Source organism: Zingiber officinale, chromosome 5A, assembly GCF_018446385.1.
Source record: "Zingiber officinale cultivar Zhangliang chromosome 5A, Zo_v1.1, whole genome shotgun sequence".
NCBI lineage: Eukaryota > Viridiplantae > Streptophyta > Magnoliopsida > Zingiberales > Zingiberaceae > Zingiber > Zingiber officinale.
The window spans coordinates 59,181,600-59,202,484 of NC_055994.1; the positions used below are offsets into that span (position 1 = coordinate 59,181,600).

The 20,885-nt window shown below is 34.0% G+C and overlaps 1 protein-coding gene across 1 annotated transcript; it reads right to left on the minus strand.

Moving 5' to 3' along the window:
• Positions 1 to 127: 127 nt before the first annotated feature.
• On the minus strand, positions 128 to 20,653 carry LOC121980504 (chaperone protein dnaJ 15-like). The gene is made up of 11 exons (XM_042532572.1): positions 20,295 to 20,653; positions 11,718 to 11,841; positions 8,896 to 8,978; positions 8,698 to 8,809; positions 8,513 to 8,617; positions 8,336 to 8,383; positions 6,542 to 6,631; positions 6,337 to 6,445; positions 6,085 to 6,233; positions 5,956 to 6,009; positions 128 to 590 (listed from the first exon to the last, which is right to left on the minus strand). Exons 1-11 carry the CDS (start codon positions 20,420 to 20,422, stop codon positions 372 to 374), a joined length of 1,221 nt encoding a protein of 406 aa, XP_042388506.1. The 5' UTR covers positions 20,423 to 20,653; the 3' UTR covers positions 128 to 371.
• Between the last annotated feature and the right edge of the window lie 232 nt (positions 20,654 to 20,885).

Consider the following 20,885-nt stretch of genomic DNA (forward strand, 5'->3'; position numbering starts at 1 on the left):
TATGAAACAGGGGCATAGGAACACTCTGCTTCAACATAAATTTCAAACATCCCAAACAACATACTTGGACAAATTTCCAACGCAATGATTTACATTTCCCACAAGAACAAAATGAATCAAACATTAGTTAACAAATCAATCTCATCAATAACGAACAAAAAATCCAAAATTTATTTTACAAACACATACAAGATACAACAGGCTGATGAGAAAAATTATGCGCCCACAACCTTCATGATACTCACAGAGCTATAAAACCATGAGATGATCAAGAGTTTGACACTGATTCTACGTGTATGAGAAAGCAATGAACCATGGCAATCTAAGACTAGCTCAATCCATAAGACAACAATTTGGCGAGCCAGATGTGGTCATCCCTTCTTATCCAATCGGCTAACATTGAAATTAAACCATTTCTTTTTGTTTGATTTATCCTTGGCATCAGGACTCCCATTTGGGCTATCAAATCTATAATCCTCACTAGGACTTTTTCCACTACTACTAGCATCCCCATTAGAATTGGTCATACCTCCTCTTGATATCGTGAAGGTGGAGTGTACACTCTCCCTGTCTTTCAATAGTTCGTCAACCTGAAATTAACAGTAGTGAATACAAAAGTAACACAAATCTCAAAGTAAACTAAACTCGTTGAGGCTAAAACACGATATCTCAAAAAACACTGATCTAGCAATTAAATTCATGAATATGGGTAATACAACTACATGACAATAACAGATAGCAGACAATTTTATAGATTCAAAAAAATCATGGCAAAAGCAGCTATAATGTTTGCATAAATGAAAACCATTGAGAGCTGATTGTGGAGCTATCAGTAACACAAGACAAGATCTAGCTCCAGCAGGGTAAATAAGAACATGACAGTACCAGTATATGCTCAACTGTAGAAAGCATGTTCATTCAAAACAGGGATACAAGATGCATCACTAAGAGGGGAACTTGTTCTTACAAATCAAGAGCAAAAAATAGCATCACAATATTACTTTCTAAATCTACACAAGCAGAAGCAACAAATGACATTAAATAGCAAATTTGAATTGCATGCTGCAGAGAAGACCTCTGATCTAGTGACACCAATAGCGAAACATGTAACAATTGTTGGTATAGAACTTATAAATATATGTTAGCTGCATTTGGTCGAGAACATATTTGTATTATATTAAAAGATCATAGCGAAATGTATAAGAATGAACTTTCTTTGAGAAGAACTATATGGAGTATCATTCATTCCAAAAGGCATTTAGAAAGGAGTGTGCGATGGACAAGGAATACGTTGGAAAGAAAAAAAAGGACAGCCCGGTGCACGAAGCTCCCGCTATGCGGAGTACCGGGAAAGGATCCATTGTACACAGCCTTACTCTGCTTTTTACAAGAGACTATTCCCAAGATTCGAACTGGTGACCTTTTGGTCACAAAGTAACAACGTTACCGTTGCGCCAAGGCTCCCCTTCAATACGTTGGAAAGAGAAGAAAGAGATGATAAAGATTATATAAAATAAGGAATAAAATCATAATATTTCAAATTAGGTATGATGTAATTATTTGACTTAATTATAAGGATTTTTTCCTAACGTAGAGATCATAGAGTTGTATATATATATTTGTATCATCTTTCAATGAAGGATACACAGATTTAAAAAATAATTATTTTCTACTTCCATTGATTTCATGGAATCAGAGCAAGGTTCCGATCACACCAAGAGTTCGATCATGGATTTGTCAAATTCTTTTGGAACCATCATCATAACTTCGGGTATGAATCATTTTTTGCAGATTACCCAACACAAACTGAATGGGTCAAATTTAAGAGAATGATTTCAATCCGTGCTTTTGGTGATTCGAGGAAAAGGAAAAGTGGGTTATCTAACTAGTGAAATACCAATCCCAGCAACCAGTGATACAACGTACAACGCATGGGAAGCCGAAAATTCCATTGTTATGACTTGGTTGATTAATTCAATGGAGCTTCAAATTGGAAGGACTTGCCTATTCTACAAGAATGCTCAAGAAATCTGGAGGTAGTCCAAGAGATGTACTCACATCTTCAAAACACATGCCAATGTTTTGAAATTTGATCAAATATGCGAAACATGAAGCAAGAATCAATATCAGTGACTGAGTATTACAACTAGCTGATTGAACTATAGCAAGAAATGGATCTCTTTTACATGATCTCATGGAAGTGTGTTGAAGATGGAGTGTTGTATAACAAGGCCCTTAAAAAATATTGGATATTCGACTTTCTTCAAGGCCTCAACAAAGGCTTGGATGAAGTGTGAGGTCGCATTATGGGAGTCAAACCTTTTCCTTCACTCCGTGAAGTATTTTCTGAAGATTGACGAGAAGCAAGCAGTAGATTATGATGAAGTCTTCCACTCTTAATGTCACACAAGAGCAACCGCAAGGATTTGCCTTGGCAGCCACTTGACCACGATTTCATAAACAAAGAGAAAATAAACTATAGTGTGAGCATTGTGGGAAGCCAAATCACACCAAAGAAACTTGTTGGGACATTTCATGGAAAACCCCCAAATTTGGAAGTCACAAAATTAAAGGATAAGAAAACATCAGCCCACATAACTGAATCCAGTGAGCTAAAGAAGACTCCTCCCACACCTTTTACTCATGAACAAGTAGAGATTTTGAAGTCCATATTCCACAAAAACCAAAATCCTGAAATTTTGGACTCCACGTTTAAGGCTACAATAGTCCAACGAGGTAATATCTCATCAACCTTATTATCACAAATGAATGGTAAAGATAAATGGATTGTTGACACCAGTGTATCTGATCACATGACAGGGCAATGCATAAATTTTTCAAATTACAAAACATGTGAAAGTTTAAGTAGCAAATGGAAATACAATTACAATGGCAGGGATTGGGGATGTTCTTATTCAAGGACTTCAATTGAAATATGTCTTGCATGTTCCATGTTTAAAATACAATCTCTTATTTGTTAGCAAAATAACTAAGGGTCAAGATGGAAAAGTAACATTTTTTATGATCATTGTGTATTTTAGGATTCGTCTTCGGGGAAGATGATTGACAATGCTAAAGAATGAGGAGGCCTCTACTAACTCACTAGTTCTTCCCTGCAACCAAAGCCACCAGTTACTCTCTCTATGTCTAGTTCAATAAATTTAGAGGTACTCTTATGGCATAGGCGTCTAGGACATTTTAGTTTTCAATATTTAAAACACTTGCATCCACAATTATTCCTTAATAACGATCCATCTTTTTTTCACTATGAGTCATGCATTCTTGCTAAGCAAACCAGAAAAAATTATCCAATGCACAATTATCAATCTTCTAAACCATTTCACCTAGTTTTTAGTGATATTTGGGAGGCACCTAGGGTAGGGGATTTAACAGGCAAGAGATGATTCATCACATTCATAAATCACCATAATTGTACCTGTTGGGTCTATCTCCTAAAACATAAATCTGATGTTCAGTTTGTGTTTCCACAATTTCATAAAACGATAAGGAATTTATTCCAATTAACATCCACATACTCTACACAGATAATAGGAGAGAATACTTTGCTCACAACCTTAAGGATTACCTTCTTCAAAATAACAATTTTCATCAAAGCTCATGTCCATCTACACCTCAACAAAATGGGACTGCAGAACCGAAAAATCACCATCTATTAGAAGTGGCAAGATCTGCTATGCTCACCAACTTTATCCCTCATCACTTTTGGGGTGATTCCATCTACCTCATCAATAGGCTTCCATCAAAAGTCCTTAAATTTAAAACATCAATCAATTGTCTCAAAAAGGAATTCCCTTAAATCTATCATTTTAACTCTCTCCCACCAAAAGTATCCCGTGTTTGTACATGACAACAATCTTGCACATGGAAAAGTTGACCCAAAAGCCATTAAATGAATCTTCATTGGCTAGTCACCCACTCAAAAGGATACAAGTGCTACAATCCTATCGCAAGAAAATTCTGTGTCCTGATGTTACTTAGAGGATGAATCCTTCTATTCCAATGCTTATCTTCTATTCCAATCTGTTTACCTATATCACCCTTACTCATTGGGATTGCCCCACTTTCATCATCACATGATGTAATCACTCAAGAACCTTTAGAATTTTTGCAGCCATTACAACAACAAAATGAATCAATTCTTTATTCAAGAAGGCCTCAAGTTACTCAGCAGGTCCAATCATCAGAACCGATGGTGGATCCACAACAAAATCCACAAGGAAATGTTCCTATAGATGATCTAGACATTCCAATTGCTCTGAGGAAAGGGACACGAATGTGTACTCAACATCCAATTGAAAGGTATGTATCTTATGATCGGTTGGCCAACAATCATTTGCCATTTGTCACTCAACTTGATCATGTGGAGATTCCTACAAATATATACAATGCCTTAAAAAATTTAAAGTGGAGGGATGCTATTTTTGAAGAAATGAAAGCATTGAATGATAATGAAACTTGGAAAATAGTAAATATGTCCAAAGGAAAGAAGGTAGTAGGTTGTAAATGAATTTTGTCAATCAAAATAGGGTTGGAAGGCAAGATAGAGATATACAAAGCACATTTGGTGGCTCAGGTATACACAGACATATTGTTCTTCACTATAAGGAAACATTTGTACCTGTTGCAAAGTTAAATTCTATAAGAGTGATTCTATTCATTGCAACAAACTTAGATTGGGAATATTAGATGTTTCAAATGCATTGCTAAATGGGACTTTTAATAAAGTAGTCTATATGAAGATACCCCCGGGTTCGAGAACAAGGAAACATATGGAGTTTTCAAGTTGAAGAAGTCCCTATATGGATTAAAACAATCTCCTAGGGAGCAGCACGGTCATGAAAAGTTTTGGGTACATACAAAGTCAAGCAGATCATTCTCTCTTCATCAAAAGGGATGGAAAAAAAAAAGGTATTTTGAATGTGTATGTTGATGATATGGTGATCACGGGCGATTACAATGATGAGATGTGCCTTCAAAATCACAAGATGTTGACCTTCTTACTAAACCATTGCTGAAGAAAATATGTCCAAGTTGAGAATGATCGATATTCATTTACCAACTTGAGGAGGAGGGTTGGAAAGAGATCATGGAAAATAAGAAATCAAAATAATATCGAAAAGAGATGATAAAGATTACGTAAAAAAATAAGAAAATCATAATCTTTGAAATTAAGCATGATCTAATTATTTAACTTATTTATAGGGATTTTTTCCTTAGGTAGAGATCATAGAGTTGTATATATATAATCATATCATCTTTCAATGAAGGATACACAGATTTCTTCATAATTCTTTTCTACTTCCATTGATTTCAGAATATGCATCTAAGGTAAATATATGACCTTGTATTCTGATCTCTTTTAAGCACTTTGGATGTATAAGATTGAGAAAATATGTTCAGGCGCAAAACTTAGATGGTCTATATATGTTTAATCCAATAAATAGGGTAAAGTGCATTGCTAAACGCAAGTTTGAATCTGGTAGCCCACTTTACTATGGCGAGTTATTGCAATTCTTCAGCTTGTAAAGACTTATATACTACATTTGCCAACTTTTTCTAGTCAAATGACTCAAATTTAATTTAAAAACATGTCAACAAGGATCAAACAGAAAATTCAGGCTAAATCAAAATATCATACAGTTAGAAGGAACATGAACTGAACTTCCAAGAATTGCACTTCCAAGGAAAAATAATGAATAAGGATTGTGGAAGTTAACAAAGGTTCAATCAGAAGAAATATAACAGAAAATAAATATGGTCATCATTTTACTCAAATCTAGGAGCAGGGAAAGATGAAATCATTTAATTATTTTGAAAAACACTATCTCAATATGAGTGTATTTCTGAATATTGAATGGCTATTTAAGATTAAACAAAAACAACGTTCTGAAAAACTAAGCCTAAGTGATTCTGTGGAATTAAATAAGTACTTACACATTGTTTCTCTTGGCTATACTTGTTTGTCACCTCCTGAAATTGTGCAAGTGCCTGAACAGCCACAAGGAAATATAGAATTCATCCACAAGGTATTGTAAATTAATGCCTATGAATCCCAACGTTTACCTTTCTATATTCTATTTCAAATTGCCTTAAATCAGTTCTCTTTGCTAAAAGTTTAGACTCAATTTCCTTGAGTTTCTCTGTGGTATCTTCATATGATTTAGCGCACACAGCCTCAATGGTATATGCGGCAGGTTTGAAAAAATTATCACCTGGAATAACATATGGAAAACATAAGAGATTTGAATAACATATGAAACTTTTGAGTAAACCAAGATATAAAACAAGGAAAAAAGACGGGCAAACATTGCATACCATAAACAGCAAATATGTGGGTGCCTGGCTTCAATTCAGACACCTCACATGGCTGGAGACCTTCCAACTTTTTGAAAAAAGCAGCTTCAGGATCTTTCGCCATAGCTAACTGCAAAAGCAAAAAATAAACCATAAAACTCTTTTACTGGATATTTCAACCTATTCTTTACAACAATAAGGATCCATAGGTAGTTGATGAGCAAACCGTGTTAACCACAGAATCCATATGGTAAACTTGAAAATGTAAAAAGTACATTCCTGCAGATGTCATTTTGCCAGTCTTCTCACTGTCTTCCTGAAGCAACAAAACAAATAGGTACATAAAAATTAGCAACTATTGGATGTTATGACCTGTTTCAAATTTCCTTCAGAGACCACAACAATACTGTTTTGGAACAATATAATTCCGTTTCAGATGGGCGTTGGTCACTTCAAGGAGGGGAAAGAAGAAGAAGAGTTGAAGGAAGAAGAGGATGATAAAGAGGAGCATTCATATCAGAAGACACTCCTTGCATACTCCTTACGGATCAAGCAATTTGGGCGGAAGCTCGTAGGAGGACAAAAAGGAGCTCGTAGGAGGATGAAAGTAGACAATGTTCCTTGTGTCTTGAACGAAGAAATGAAGGCGGAAGACATTAGGAAATACCAATGAATGTGGAGGAAGAGGAAGAAGATATGGACGAAGGAAGAGTCAGATGAAGGCAGGCAAAAAGATAAACCTTGAAGAAATCTCATCGAAGAACTAGAACCCTAGTCATTTTTCGTTTGATTGCACATGGTCGTATCTCATGCCATTCCATGTGTCAATCAACGAGCAAAAGAAAATGTTTTGCCTGTGTTGACCGGCACGGAATGAAACCTTAAACCTTGATTGGATGAGTAAAATTGTCACCAATAACCAAAATATAACATGAAAAATTCAAAATTTCCTTGAAAAAACATAACATTCTAGTAAATAAACAAACAATGTCTCATGTAAGATAATTTGCTATAATATTGTTATTTTTTAGATTGTGGCGATGTTCTAGTTGAAACATGAAGTCCAAACTTAAGTGTATAGTTGTCTTTATGTTCATTTTTTTTCTTCATCTTCTTCCTCCTTTCACCTCCAATTCGCCACTGACACTATATATCCGAACGTTGCCATGTGTCGTTCCAATCAAAGACCAAAATTCGAGCATCGCTCAAGATTTTGAAACTTGATCTAAATATGCAAATTTAAAATGAAAAAAAAAAGATAAGGATTAGAAATATTTAAATCAATGAATGAAAATAGCAAAATACCATGTAGATAAAAAATTGAACCAACATTTGCCTAGTATATAGGATTAATGTATTTGTAACTTGTACAAATACCAAGTAGACTATTTCAAAATTTAATCTATTGCTTATCATTTGTACGTTTATTGTTTATCATTTGTACCAATTAACAATTTGCTGAATTGTATCATTTACCAAATCAAACCACATGAGCTCAAGAGTATCCTGAGAGTTGAAGTTTTTCTAGCAGCAACCATATACCAAATAGGATAAATTATGTTTAATATATTTATCAACAACGCAACAACCATCCAACACAAGACGACTATAGGATAAGGGTGTGTTGGTATCTGGTGGCATCTAGTACAATACAACTAAATGCATAGCAGTGTGTAATACTCAGGTTATCATCTGAATGGCATGGCAATTAAAATGTGCTAACTCAGCTAAAATAAATATTGTTTGCATGACCAAATAATGGCAGTGTCAGGCTGGAGTAGCAGATATATGGTAGAGTGATTAACTAGGCAGCAGAGTACCTATATAGAATCAAATCACTCTTCACAAACCATTAGCCATGTTTTCTTTATGGAAAACACTGATTGTTGGCTATAGGAATTTATTTTCCTCCATGAGTGCCAATTATTTATCATTTCTTTGGGTAAAATAACCATATCTAAAAGCAATATAACTTACAAAAATATGCACATATTATGAGCATTTGGAGAGCAAAAATTACCTGTAAAGATAGATCATAGCTACCGTTTGCTTCCTCAAAGTAAAGTAGCTGAGGGAACAAAGCAGAAGTTAGCTTTGCAGAGCAAAAACAAGCACAAGAGCCAATATTTGGTTATAATGAGAGTTCATATTATCCCAGACATCACAAATGGCTCACTAGTTTGTCTATGTTCTTCACCTTAAATTTACTTTGTGCTGCAGAAGTTACTCTCACAACTATCCCTGCCTGGGCTTGTTGATTATTAATCGTGATACCAAAAAAATGAGCACATTGTTTATCCACCTACACCAGCATTCAAAAGAATAAGGAAGTTCAATGTTGATATGGATTTCAGTCAAATACAAGATACAAAAAATGAATACTTTTCCATTGAATGATGTTCCAAGGGGAAGCGGTCTAATTGTGATGGTTCCATTTAGTGCTTCTTCAAGGACAGTAGCAGAAATTGTAGTTTTGATAGGAACTCCGAGTTTGCTAATGGTTTCCACAAATTAGTACATTATAAGAAGAAAATAGCATAATAATTGGTTCCCATGGTTATAACATTGTTTGATTGTCACCTGAAAAGGGCAGCAAACATTGTGTTGAAAGTTCCAAGGTTCGACAAGTCAATCTCCATATCCATGCCCTCACTTTCCAAAGCCTACGCCAAGATAAACCATATAACAAAATGGTATTCTAGAGCATTACATTAATGCAGATAATAGAATAGATGGAATATCAATCCCACCTAAGATAATTCTAATTTTCCTATTCATAACAGATTTTTGGCAAAAGAATGGCACAAGTAATACTTTTGAAATCCAAAGGAATATCATATGATTCTAAAAAAAGAAACATGTCATTTTTTTTCTAGTAAGCCTGAGGTGAATGAGTAGACCTACAGAAATAATCAGACCCGAGACTCAATAGGCCAACCACAGAATGACAGAAGTTATGATAAACATATTTCCTTTGGTTCTTTAAGAGGAACTAACCTGAGCTGATTTTATCATTTTTTTACCAAATGTTGGGTTAGAACAAAGGAAATTCAGCATCAAAGGCATTCTAGAGGGAAAAAAGATAAAACAGAATAAGGCTCAGGCATCTCAACTTCTCATTACTAGCAGAGTCATAGGCTCAGCAATGAGAAGCATGAGGTCATGCCTCCATCCATGCTCTTTTGTGACATTGGTGGTAAGGATAAAAATTTAAAATCTCGACCTGTGCTGAGATTTCGGTCCCAGGTTGGAATAATACGGTTTCGGTATCATATCGTGCCGTACTGATATGGTTTCGATATCATACCGTGCCGATATGTTTTCAATATTTTTTTATTTATATATAGTAATTATTAAATAAATATATTTATTGTGTATAATTTAAAAATAAGTTATATATTGATTTTAATAACTTAACATTATTAGAAAAAATAATTAAATATAATTTTCTAAAAAGAATTGATCTATCACTAACTCAAATTAAAATTACATCATAATATATTACCTTACTAATACCAAAAGGAGTGGCATAAATCAGATGGAAACATTATGGTTCTTGTAACATTCTTCTTAGGTCAACTCTATAGTTCTCCAACGTCCAGATTAAATAATCATAATTATATAAATTAAAACAAAGATGTTATTTTATATATAATAATTATATAAATTAATTAATTATTTAATTAATTATTAATTTAAATAATATATATTTAAAATAATAAAAAATAAAATATTAATTAAACATTAAAGCAGTAAAAAATACAAAAAAATAAAAAAATTATCAAAATATAAATCTGATCTATTAGAATTTTTAAATAAAATTTAAAACTATAAAAAAAATAGAATATCAATTAATAAAATTTATTAAAATTTTTAAAATTTCAAATATATTTTTTATATATTTTATTGGGATAATTTAATTAGGCTTTATGAAAGTCTCTTTGAAATATTACACTTAAGTTGGGAATTGTTTGAATTAATTAAATCAGTTTTAATTTTCTTTGAAACAGAAAGCTTCACGCGTCGCAGGACACTACTGGACGCCTCCGAGATGCCTCCGACCATCTTCTATCGTGCGACGTGCGCATGACGCATGTGATGACACATGCGAAATTGTCACGTGTATTGTGCCAATTTCACTCCCGTATCGGAACGATATTTCAATCACTAATAAGGATTTAATTTATTAGGATTTTTTTTTACATGCAAGGCTAAGCCTAAAGAAGAGCCTTGGCACAACGGTAAAGTTGCTGCTGTCACAGACTCACAGATTCGAGTCTTGGACAGCCTCTTGCAAAGCAAGGTCAGGCGTGTGCAATAAACCCTTCCTAGGACCCCACATTGCCGAAAGCTTCGTGCACCGAGCTATCCTTTAAGGCTAAGCCTACTTATAGTATAACTCCCTTGTGTTGATGCATTGGTGGAATTGCTAGGCATGCCATGCAATGAAACTGCACCGACAAATTAGTTTATCACTAATGCAATCTGTTTGCGTTATCATCTGATTTATACTTAATATGCAACTTGGTTTATAAAAAATTAGTCTGGTTTCATGCTTGAAGGACCTTCAAACCATTGTCACTCAGATTCTGTATTTGCGATAAGGTAACATGAAGTTGGAAATCCAGTTTCTAGGTTCCCAGAATTGAGTTATTATCACAAGTGGAAGACATAGATAATGCAAAATACAAAGAAAACAAAATTCTTATGCACAATAGACATGCAATTGCTTGAGTTACTAAGACTAAAGCAATCTGATTTACTAGATTCTTCACCTTCATCCAGATAACACAATCCTACTTAAAATTTGAGTTATAGCTGGTATACAGTTGAAGCTAGCAGTTGGCAATCAACAATCTAGCATGACAAACAACTACCAGATGAAAAAAAAAAAACACCTAAACAGATGAGAATAGTTTATAAAAAAAAAGGACAGTCCGGTGCACGAAACTCCCGCCATGTGAGGTCCGGGGAAGGATCCATTGTACACAGCCTTACCCTACTTTTTTTGCAAGCGGTTGTTTACAGGATTCGAACCCGTGGCCTTTTGGTCACATGACAATAACTTTACCGTTGCGCCAAAATGAGAATAGTTTATATTGATATGATTATTTATGTTACTTCTTATACTACTAGAAAGCGATATTGTAATTGCTATAATGTTCAACCTAATATGGAGAACACAATAATGAAGGCTCTATGAAGTATTTAACAGCATTGTCATGAAAAACAAAGTCTGTGAGTTGATAAAAGTTAGCAAGTCTTGGGCCTGAGAGGTTAAAAGCAACTTCAAAATGAATAAGCCTAAAGATATGTTTCTCATACCAGGTCAATGCTATGCAAAGAGAGTGGATAAACTAATATTCTGGCTTAAGTTTGACTTAATTGTTAAAAACACCAACCTCAAAACCAGCAACATCATATTGTCTTCTTTTCTCTGGGTCTGACAAGATACTATAGGAATATGCAACTTCTTTGAAAAGTTCAGAAGCTTCAGGATTGCTGGAATTTTTGTCAGGATGGTACCTGTTGTCACAAGAAAAGTCACTTCCCATGTGAGATGAAAAGCTAAAGGAGAAAATCCATCAAGTGATAAATATGTGAACTAAAGATTTAAAATCTAGCCATGTCGGAGTTTCAGATTTTGACTAGAATGATACAGTTTTGGTATAGTATTGTACCATGCCAAAGACCGATATGGCTCCGGTATTTATTTAATACAAGTGTTTAATAATTTAAAAAGTTCATTTAGCATGGGATATTAGCAACATGCATTCAACTACCTATTTGGTAGCTTCCACAATGATTCTTATCCAACACTTACTTTTGGAGTTGAAGAATCAAAACAATTCAAGAGTAGCTGATCCTTTTCACTATTTTGAACAGATATGTTTCAGATTTTTCAATTTTTCTCAACATCATAAAAGCTTCACTTACATGTTATTTTCACATGAAGCTATCTTGAATTTGCATATCTCAATATTCATGTGATCGCCTAATAAGGAATTTTCTTAAACATCCATTAGACAGGCATAACTCTACAAAAAAATAAGTAATTACTAATCTTTCTATGTCACTAAATTAGGCAAATATAGTTATATTCCTGGTGCTAGATGTATCATCAAACTAGAATTTAAAATTGTTCAGAGCTTAGAAATAAGTTATGTTCTTGGACAAATAACTATACCAAAATATAGATAAATATGCAAGTTAAAAAACAAAACTTTCATTCATGTCCAAAGCTTAGAAATGACCAAAGAAAGAGACTTCGGGTAGGGCATACAAAGATTAAGGATGCTAGTATTACGTTTCGGCTTTATGACATCAAATCCCCTACATGCCTATCCTTCCTCTAAATGAATAATATCAGCATACCAAAAATTAGTAAGGAAACTACACACAAACAAATAACTAGCCCTTATAATATCAACACTACTAATTTATGTTGGGTAGTTAAATTTTCTCCAAGACGACCTTACAATCTTTATAAATGTTTCTATCTTTTTTTTTTCTAATTATAAGAAAGTCAATTTACAATTTATTATTCCCGCTTTTAAAGTGACCAAGTGTTCTTTTTTCTTTAAAAAAAATGTATTAGCTAATATAAGGTCATATGTTATCAAAAAATCTAATATAGTTTTTCCTTCTTCATTTATTATTCCAAAGCCATAACTACATGCACCTTATCATATTCCTCATTTTTCACTATACATGCTCTTATAGCTCTCCACCTATTTAAATCATTTTGGTTGGCGGAATGTTTTATAATACCTCATCTAGGTCGTCCCAAAATCTAGATCTAGTATCTTCATCTAATCCTACTTGAGGTGTATATAAGCTAATTACATTAATAGTTTTTTTCGTCACCACTATCTTAAGAGCTATAATCTTATCTCCTTTCTAACTACCCCTACTACTTCATCCTTTAACGAACTATCTACAAAAATACCTACTTTGTTTCACGTTTTACTCATTTCTATGTACCATAACTTAAAACCCAAATTCATTATCATTTTTGCCTTCTTTCCTACTCATTTTGTCTCTTGTATATATAAAATATTAATTTTTCTCCTAATCATCATATTTACTATCTCTATTGTTTTACCGGTGAGCATTCCTAAGTTTCATGTTTTAAATCTTAGATAATTAGATTCCCTATAATATTTTTTCTTATCCAACCTATGGTATAAGAACTCTTGCATATTTAACACTGTATTTAAGTTCTCATCAAAACTAGCATTCTTTCAGCGGAACAAACTAGCATTAGCAAAATAGTTTGATAGAATCATTCATTGAACATTTGACAACCTATCCGCAACCCTCACCCTTTTTCATCTGAGCTTAGGACCGGCATTGGTGGGCCTATGATTTCATTCGTCCAAGAGAAAAAAAATCTCTTTAAGGATGAAAGATATATATATATAACCTCATGAAATATGCTACTACTAATAAATTAAATTATTTTACATATAAATTTAGTTTAATTTTAAACTAACAAAAATAAATTCAAATTTAATCTAGTTTAAACCTACTTAATAATGTCATATTTACGTAGTGAATTTCAGTTAATTCTAAATCGACTTTTACTCGATGAGTATTAAACAATTTACTAGATAATATCAAATCTAAGTCAATAGTAAGCATCTATAGCAATCAAATATTAATAAAAATATTTTTAATTAATATATTTTATATTTAAAAAGTAATGAACCCTTATTGGCACGATATGATATGGTACTAAAATCGAATTATTCTAGTCATAAATCAAAACATTGGTACAACTTAAAATTTTAAACCTTGCACTAGTGTGATTTTTTTTTGTGCTTGACAAAACCACTTATTCTTGGGTTTGTCTCTCATATTTCGTGCTCAAAATTCCATTTTTATTTACAGCAAAGGACTTTCTTTGTCCAATGTACTTCCTAAGCAACATTCACATTTGTCAAGCATACCCTAGCATTGAACTCTCTCTTTCTAGTTCAATTTAAATTTGTTTGCAATTACAACTAATGATTGATTTTGAACTAACTAATTTATTCACATTTATGTATATATGTATATAAATGTGGAACCGCCACATCAGCGGCCCCCCTAGAGCCGGTCCCACGGATATGGAGGGAGGTAAATGCAGGTACACAAGTGTTATGTATATATGTATATGATAGAGTATAAAGGGGAGAGAGAGGGTGGAGAATAGAAAAAGAAAGATATAGAGATAGTAGAATGAGCATGGAAAATTTTTAAAATATGATATGTTATAACTTCTTAAATTTAAAGTTTTCCTACATGTGCATCAAACACATGAGAATATTCTTCAACAGGTTTCAATACCGTAGTCAAACAGTACAAAATTATATATTTTTCCTTTAAAATTTTTCTCATAAAATATATCTCATGTAAATTATTTTCCAACAAACAAATAGATCCTAAGATACATCTACACTTTCCATCTAACCCTTCAAATTATAGGCAACATGTCATGCAATTAAAATGCACCATAGGCTATCATCCACAATCTAAAAGCAGATATGAAGAACCGCCTTAGTGAGCTTCAAGTCAACAACTTCAAAAAAACAATTGACAAGAAGTCAATTATGAGGAACTCAATGTTAATCAACATAATTATTAGGGAGCCACTCTAAATTCTAAGTTTCAATCAAGGTTGTGAAACTAAAGTTCGTGCCATGAATTGTTTTGGCAAGTTTTTGAATTGTGAATCATAAAGTTTAGGATAAAAATTATAAAATGTGTTTAAAACAAATTCTTCTTTATTTGGATTTTTTACATCCAAAAATATGTAAAAATGAAATATTCCATTTAATAGCATAAAAGTATATGTGGAAGTTGATGTTGATGCATAACAAAGAATATTAGGTTTATATTTTATATTCACAATGCATAAATTATTGTTTATTTCATTTAATTAAGAATTAAAATGCAATGAGCAATAGTTAAATTGTTGTCAAATACTTTTGAAATTAAAAAAAAAAAACATTATCCTTAGATGGAAGATAACTTTGATATGCCATGCCTTCTAGCCACCACCAATTTACCCGTGTTATCACTTTGTGTATTTGTGATAAGGCTTATTCTTCCCAATCATCGTCATAGTGATGATTACTTGTAAGTCTTGAATGCACCTTGACTATAGTGAACTTTGTTTTCTTGTGACAATTGTTTGCTACTACTACATACTTTTAGATTCCACTATTGTTGACCTTTATATTTGTATTGAATATGAAATTCATACTCCTTTTTTCTTTTATATTATTTTTATTTAATTTTTGATATGTTAGGTTTAATTCAATTTCTTAATGGGTTAGTCTATTTTTAATTGTTAATGTTTAATATTTAATAAGTTTTCTTCTTAGTGGTAGAATTGTAGAGAATAAGATGTGTATCAAGTCATATTGAATTGAACCAAACCATCATGATTATTTCATTTTTGATTCATGTGTAAGAACCATATTGTTTTACATGTGAAGCATAAGGTACAGTATGACATAATAATTGTGAATTTTATGATTCTGACAATTATTGTGAGAATATAGATAAAATTATGATTTTCCTAGTTGATCAAGGTTCAACAAACAGGCTCAAACATAGTGAAGTGGACAAGGCACAGGCTATGTTGTCTCTTGCAAAATTATTGATAACCAGATATTCATGCCTATTAATAGCTCCCACTGACACAAACTTGAATAGAGATCATAACTGACAACTTTAATTCATAGGCTACTTGTACCTAGCGATTGTATAATATAAGTGATTCTAGTGCTAAACATCCATCTATTTAAATTTTGAATCAATTAAATGATGCGGAGACCATCTAGTCTCTGGCCTAATGAAAAGGCTTCTTCCAATCTTATATGGATTAGCATATAACCAGTTACATCACTATGATAAACATTTGGGAACATGTCACAGAATAGTGGTCACTCCCTCATGTTGTTAGTTAAAGCATACCCGCATTATCTGGAACATACTTCTGTTAAACGAAACAAATATTATTGTCTTTGTGATTTCCCAGCCCTCTTTAATACTATTCTCCCTCTCCCCCCAAACCATGGAAATTATTATTCCAATCTTAAACCAATATCTCACTAGTTACAGAACTATGAAAAAATATGTAGGGATACTCAATTCCCTTCTCATGGAATACACAAACATTTTATTGTATTGTTCCTTAAAGCATACTGTATTGTCAGACACTTGATGTTAACCCAAGCAATCATATGGAAGCAAGCAAAAAAAAGTAGTTTATGGATTTTTCCAGACTCATTATACTAAAACCATTTTACTTCATTCAATTATGTTGAGATGGGTAAGGAATGTGGTGTACAACCTTTGCTCCCTCTTCATTTATTCAGTGATAAACGGATGCAAAAGGGGGATAAATTAACTCCATGGAATCTCTTTGTGCCAAATGTCTTCTATGTAGAATGCATAGGCAGGCAGCCCCAGCCGCCCCAAAGGTAAAGACGAAAAATCATTTTTGACTCATGACCAATTGGTCTTCAAAATGATGTGAGCACATGAAAGGTGACTGAAATGAGAGAGCACAAGCAATATCAAGCATTCAGTAATGGCTAACAAGCAATCCAATGCAAGTAGGCAATGACATGGGTGAACAAGGGTAGTGCAACGAGGATAGGTGCAACCAAGATGAGGGTGGTACCAAAGTGGGCAGCAAAATGCAGCACGAGGGGGTTTGGGTGAAGGAGTCAATAAGGAAGATTAGGTTAATGTGATCATTTCAATCCTTTCATCTTTCTCTTCCCCTTACCCATAGACAACTTTTTCCCCTCCTCTTCACACCTCCTTTAACTCCCCGTTCTCTTCTCTCCTTTCTTTTCACTTCCCCTCCTTGGGAGTAAATCAAGCCTAAAGTTCTCCGCTTTGAGCAGTTAACTTCTGCAAGTTTTGATAATTTAACATATCGATACATTTTTTTTTTCTAATATAAATGTTAATTCAATGTAAATCATGTTTCATGAAAAATCTTTTTAGTGTATATTACCATGTAAAGCAACTTTAAGGTAGCGTTTGGAACATGTGTATAGGAATGGGGAATTAGATCCATTCCCAAATCTTGTGTTTGGTTGATGGGAATGGAATCAAAATTTTGGACTAAAACCCAAAAAACTTGGGTATTGATGAAACTCACCTCCTCCCTTGGATTTTAATGGGAATGAGAATGAGAATTAAGTTTTGGACGAAAATACCCTTAATATATTTGTTCAATTTTTCTTTCAAATCACTCTCTCTCATCATGCTTTCTCTCCTCATTCTCTCATTATACTCTCTCTCTCCTTATTTTCTCTCATCACTAGGGTGGTAAATGAACCAAGCGTTTGTGAACAAGTTTGATGTTCGGCTTAGTAAGAGCTTGTTTATATTCATTCAATATTAAACAAATAAGCTTGAACAGCTCGTTAAACTAAACAAACAAACTTGAATACATATATGTTCAGTTCGTTAACGTTCGTGAACAATGTTCGTTCACGAACCATATTTATTAATAAAATTCTTTTCAATATGCTAAATAAATAATAAAATAAAATAAAATAAACAAATAAGCTTAAATTACCAAGCTCAATAAGCAATCAAACAACTAAAAGTTTCAAACAATCAAATAAGTTTGAATTGAGAGCTCGATAATATCTAAACGAACCAAGCTTAAACCAACCTCAAGCTAAGTTCGAACCAAGCTCAAGCTCATAAAATATAAATCAAGTCAAGCTTGAACAATCATTTCAAAAGCTTGGTTCATTTTAAGCTCAGCTCAGCTCGACTCGGTTACCTTATCAAACAAGTTTGAATACCCCAAAGCTTCGCTCGGCTTGGCTACTTTACAGCCCTACTCATCACATTTTCTCTATCATTTTCTCTCTCATCATGCATTCTCTTTCATCACACACTCTCTCTCCTCATTGTCTCGTATTACACTTTCTCTTTCTTCATTCTCTCTCATCACACTTTCTCTCTCCTCATCCTCTCTCCTCGTGTTTTCTCTCCCATCACACACTCTCTCCTCATTTTTTCTCATCACAATCTCAAGTCAAGTTTCAAACAAGCTCAAGCTCATAAAAAATAAACCAAGTCAAGCTTGAACAATTATTTCAAAAGCTTGGTTTATTTTAAGCTCAGCTCGGTTTATTTTAAGCTCAGCTCAGCTCGGCTCGGCTACCTTATCAAACAAGCTTGAACACCCCAATGTTTCACTCGGCTCGACTACTTTATAGCCCTACTCATCACATTTTCCCTATCATTTTCTCTCTCATCATACATTCTCTTTCATTACATACTCTCTCTCCTCATTTTCTTGCATTACACTTTCTCTTTCTTCATTCTCTCTCATCACACTTTCTCTCTCCTCATCCTCTCTCATCATGCTTTCTCTCCCATCACACACTCTCTCCTCATTTTTTCTCATCACACTTTCTCTCTCCTCAATCTCTCCCATCAAATTTTCTCTCCTCATTTTCTCTCATCACACTTTCTTTCTATTTTTTCCCATCACACTTTCTCTCTCCTCAATCTCTCCCATCACACCATCTCTCCTCATTTTCTCTCATCACACTTTTCGTCTCTTCAATTTTTTCCATCACACCTTCTCTCTCAACATTTTTTCTCATCATATTTTTCTCTCACATTCAACTTTTTCTCACATCTAATTTTTTCTCTTATTTTTTTTTAAGGGTAAAAAAAGGAAATTTAGGTTTATTTCGTTAGAAAATATTCAACTAACCAAATATTATTTTTAAGAGTGATATCCATGCTCATACACATTCTCATTCCACAATACTATGATTCTCATTCTCATTCCGATTCCTAAGAAAGAACCAAACACCACCTAAAGCTGATATCTAAAAGATATTAACCTGATGCTCTAGACAGCTAATTCCATAGGATTAGAAACATCGAAGGTGGCTAGCAGAACAAGAAGCCTCTGAATAGCATGGTTAAAAACCAAGGAGGCTAGGGAAACAAAGTAAATAAGCAACAGTTAACAAAGACAGATAAGTAAAATTAGTAACAGGTAACAAGGATAACTTGTTATCTGAAAGCCAGAGATGTACATAGTAAGTCAAAGCAAGGTGTCACAAGCTCTCATGTTAAAGCACTTTGTAAGAAGATCCTCAAATAAATAACTAACAGCTATGATATAGTGAGATTTAACAGTATCTCTAACTTGGAAAATGGTTGCTGCAGAATTTAGAAACCAAAGATAAAGCATATTATGCCTAGTTAACTAACGACTAGTAAAACTATCTAAAGACAAGCTTCCCAATTTAATTTGTACGACAAGCAGCAAACTATTTTTATTACCTGAATCAACAGCAAATTTAAAAGTTTAGAATATGATGCTGTCAATTTTTGTTAGTCATAATATGGCACCATATACTATTATTTAAACTGATTCCTAGTCAACTTACTTCCAAATTTAGTCTTCTCCTTCGTTTCTTTTATTCTATATATATATATAACTTATGTTACCTACACCTAATTACATGCTCTCAAAAAGAACTGTACTGATCAGAAAGACCCATTTACTTATGGGTTTCTAGTACTTGAAGGGGTAAAAAAAGACTCAAGTAACCATACATTTCTTGAACTCGATGATGAAGGTTCAATATAGAGTAGATTTCAAGATTCAAACACATTTCAATAAGGAACAGTCCTGCCTAGCAGGAAAATATTCTGCATAGTTATCAAATAAGGTCGAAGAAGAAGAAGAAGAAGAAGAAAACACTCATTTTCAATAGTTAGCAAATGGGTTTCTAGCACTTTCACTGTGATGTCGCATCACAATCTAAAAATCCCGACAGCAGAGCACGGCACGTGCAAGATGGCTAACAACTAAATAATGTCATGAACAGACACTCGCGAAACCGCATAGGAGATTGTTGACTTCTCAAACGCTAAAAAAGTAGGGCGATACAATTACGAAAGGAACAGGGGAGAAGAGGGCTCACTTGAGAGCAAGCTTCCGGTAGGCGGTTTTGATCTCCTGGTCGGACGAATCTCTCGATACGGAAAGCACCTCGTAGGGATCTCGGCGTGCTGCGGGCGCCGAAGTGCCAGCCACCTTCCCCGACGACATCCTCCTCCCTCGCTCTCTACCTCCCTAAGCCGACCCAAGGAACCCTTCAATTTCAACAAAGCTCCAAAATCCTCGTTAATGAACCGCCGCCAACCTCGACGCAGAAAAGGGCCGAGAAGGAGGCAGCGGTGGCGGCGGAGTGAATGGACCGCGAGCTCTTGGAGGCTTCGTCAACGGATCGATTCCCCGTATATTAATGTTTGAATCGGTTAATGATCGGAACGTAGGAAGTGGGATCCATTCCGTGCGTATAAATTCGAGCTGCGAACCCCGTTTGGAGCAAAAGGACGGCGGATCATGCCCCAAAAAACTTTCAAATAGGACCTTATATTTTAAGACGCTCATATTAGGCCCTCTTGTATTTTATGTAAGAAAAAAAAAAAACAAAAGCCTAAGCCAATACCCGCCGCATCACCTGCCCGCGTAAAAAAAAAAAAATTACCCAAAGTCTCACCGGCAAACA

Excerpts from the sequence above, each read along its gene's own strand:
- LOC121980504 (XM_042532572.1), bottom strand. The coding sequence starts at position 20,422 with ATGTCGTCGGGGAAGGTGGCTGGCACTTCGGCGCCCGCAGCACGCCGA. Across the intron at positions 8,384-8,512 it reads CAGCACAAAGTAAATTTAAG|CTACTTTACTTTGAGGAAGC; the intron begins GTGAAGAACATA and ends TTGTTCCCTCAG. Across the intron at positions 6,632-8,335 it reads GCTATGATCTATCTTTACAG|GAAGACAGTGAGAAGACTGG; the intron begins GTAATTTTTGCT and ends TTGTTGCTTCAG.